The following is a 2,500-nucleotide window of genomic DNA, read 5'->3' on the forward strand; positions in this document are numbered from 1 at the left end:
ATTGATAAAAATTGCAAAGCAAGATATATTTCTATTACAAATACAAATATAAATACAAGCAAGAGACTAAATATCTCATCATTTCATATATTTCAGAATATGTTTTCAATAACTTTTTCATGTATTGAATTCAATTTTCTAACAAAATTTACCGTTTGTTGCAACACTGAATCATGTTTGGCTTCATTTCTTTAAAGTAAGTTGCCATACGAATGGTAAATGCCTGTCCTGGAAAATCCTCTGTTCTGTATACCAAATCTGGACGGGTTGAGACATTCAGGAACCCTGTTTTATAAAAGAAATGCAATCAAATATATTGTTAAATCAATCAATTTTTATGAAATTTCATGAAGAAATTAGTAGAAACAAACAACTTACCATTTGCATTCCAAGCAGAAATTGCAAGAACTGTTGGGTCATGTAGTAAAGGCAAAACAGTTGCTGAGTATGCCAGAAAGTCTGGTGATAGCAAGAGGCCTTCTTCCAGAACAGTCACATACAGTGAACCCGGGAACAGAGCGTGGGCTGACTCAAATGTTAGTTCTAAAATCTCTGTTGAAGTAAAAGATTTTTCCTTTATGTAATTGTCATTCCCTATCTTGGTCTTCTTAGCACAATGGCCCCATATGATGTTCTAAAAATTGGCTGCCATGTAAATTCAAAACAAATATTTGATTGTCCATATATAAAAAACTTAAATCTTGAAACCACTTACTAAAGTAATGTTTTTCATTAATAGCTTTATAACTAAAACCAAACAGCTTGCACAGTTCTGGTACATCTTTGACAAGCTCTGGATTGTAGATGACCACCACATATCGAGGCTGAATTCCTGGCTGACTCAAGATGGTCTCCATGGTGAGAGTAAGTGAAGAGAGTGATTCTCCAGCAATCACCATAATTGGGGTTGAAAACATGGGACTTCCAACCAACTGTCTATTTGTTAGTATTGCAGGTCTGAGAGGTGTGTTGCGCTGATCAACTGGAGGGAGTAAACATTTGCTTAAACTAAACATTCATATTGGTATCACTTACACCGAAGTATACTTCAAAACAGGTTAATGCCATTGTAATTTAGTATTATAATCATGAATTATATTACGATCATAATAATTTAATCAATCAGTACTGCTATTAGCATTACAAAGAGAAAGATGATAATGATACCAAAGAACAAAATGCCAATGATAGTAAACATAAAAAAGGTAATAATGCTAACAATGAAATGATAAATCAATTACATAAGTGTAATAATTATCAAAATTAGTTCACAGTTCACAGCTGTTTCACCACACACCTGAACAGAAGTCTGAAATGTATGTGTGTTCCTTGCAGAATTTGGCCCTTGCATCATTCTGCATCACATTGGGATCAGGCATAATTTTTCTACCTTTCACTGCAAAAGCATTTAACAGGAGTAGCAATTTAGCTACATTAAAAATTTCTTAAAATTACAAAATGCATGAATAACCAATCGTATACAATATTTGAAATTCCAAGATCACTCTGGTAAATTATAAAATGCATGAATAACCAATCATATACAATATTTGAAATTCAAAGATCATTCTTGTTTTACTTGTCTATGAAACCCAATAACTCACACCTACATAGCTTGAAAGAAGTTTACATCATCTAATATGTCCACACATTAAAAAATATTGCATAAATTAACTTACACTGTCTCGGAATGCAAAAGTGTTCATCTATAGGAGACCACAACCCCCCTTTGGAGGGTTTCAGAGTCTCATAGGGAGAAAAGCCGTTTATACCTCGCTGTGTTACTGTGTACCACTGATCCCGAAACTGCAGGTTCTGGATCTGGCTGCTACCTGATGGGAATTCAGAAGAAGTTATGTTGAATCAATGTGCACATCACTTCAAAGACTAAAAGCTAAATGGAGTTTTTGCTAGCAGATAATTTTTTGCTTACAAATGGCATAAGCAGGCAACTCAGGCCTTGCTTCACAAAAGATCACTGTATTAAATAAATCATAGGACTTTCAAACAGCAGCAATTTGTGGCCTTTGACCTGTGTGGTACCACCTTTCCTTTTTTTATAAATACTGAAAGTCTGTCCTTTTTTGGGGTAAGGAATCAAATATCAAAGTATACTGTGATCCTCTGAAACTTAAGTAAGACTGTAGTTCTAAAACATTCTAAACAGAAAAGTTAGCAAATTTTTTTTGTGAATTTCTTCAGCTATAGATTTTACTTTAAACAATGTAAATGAAATACATGAAATCATATCACCAAACAGTTACCTAATTCAGCAAGCAAATTCTTTGCCATTGCTCCCAAGTTACGTGAAGCCTCATCGAAAGTCAGACCGATGAGGATGTCTCCATCTCGCACCTCCCGCATCAGGAAGAGCTCCATCTCACTCGAGTCCATTGCATATGTATCAAATCGCCGAGCATTTACAGCTTTCATGCGGTGGGGGTCTACCACCACCATGTTCATTCCTCTGCCACCATTGTTTATGTCTTTCTGGATTACA

At 35.0% G+C, this 2,500-nt stretch overlaps 1 protein-coding gene across 4 annotated transcripts in view; it reads right to left on the minus strand.

Annotated features, from left to right (window-relative positions):
• The window catches only part of LOC122257048 (protein O-linked-mannose beta-1,2-N-acetylglucosaminyltransferase 1), a 30,340-nt gene that overhangs the window by 6,730 nt on the left and 21,110 nt on the right, over positions 1-2,500 (minus strand). For all 4 annotated transcript variants that reach the window (XM_086534215.1, XM_086534218.1, XM_086534219.1 and 1 more), the window contains 6 exons: positions 2,265-2,500; positions 1,680-1,832; positions 1,298-1,396; positions 716-982; positions 379-552; positions 153-285 (listed from right to left, as the gene is read on the minus strand). In XM_086534215.1, the coding sequence (XP_086390341.1) occupies positions 153-285; positions 379-552; positions 716-982; positions 1,298-1,396; positions 1,680-1,832; positions 2,265-2,500 (1,062 nt within the window). The remainder of the gene's footprint in view (positions 1-152; positions 286-378; positions 553-715; positions 983-1,297; positions 1,397-1,679; positions 1,833-2,264) is intronic.

Source organism: Penaeus japonicus, unplaced genomic scaffold (genome assembly GCF_977035675.1).
Source record: "Penaeus japonicus unplaced genomic scaffold, GWHDUDI00000001_assembly GWHDUDI00000040, whole genome shotgun sequence".
Lineage (NCBI taxonomy): Eukaryota > Metazoa > Arthropoda > Malacostraca > Decapoda > Penaeidae > Penaeus > Penaeus japonicus.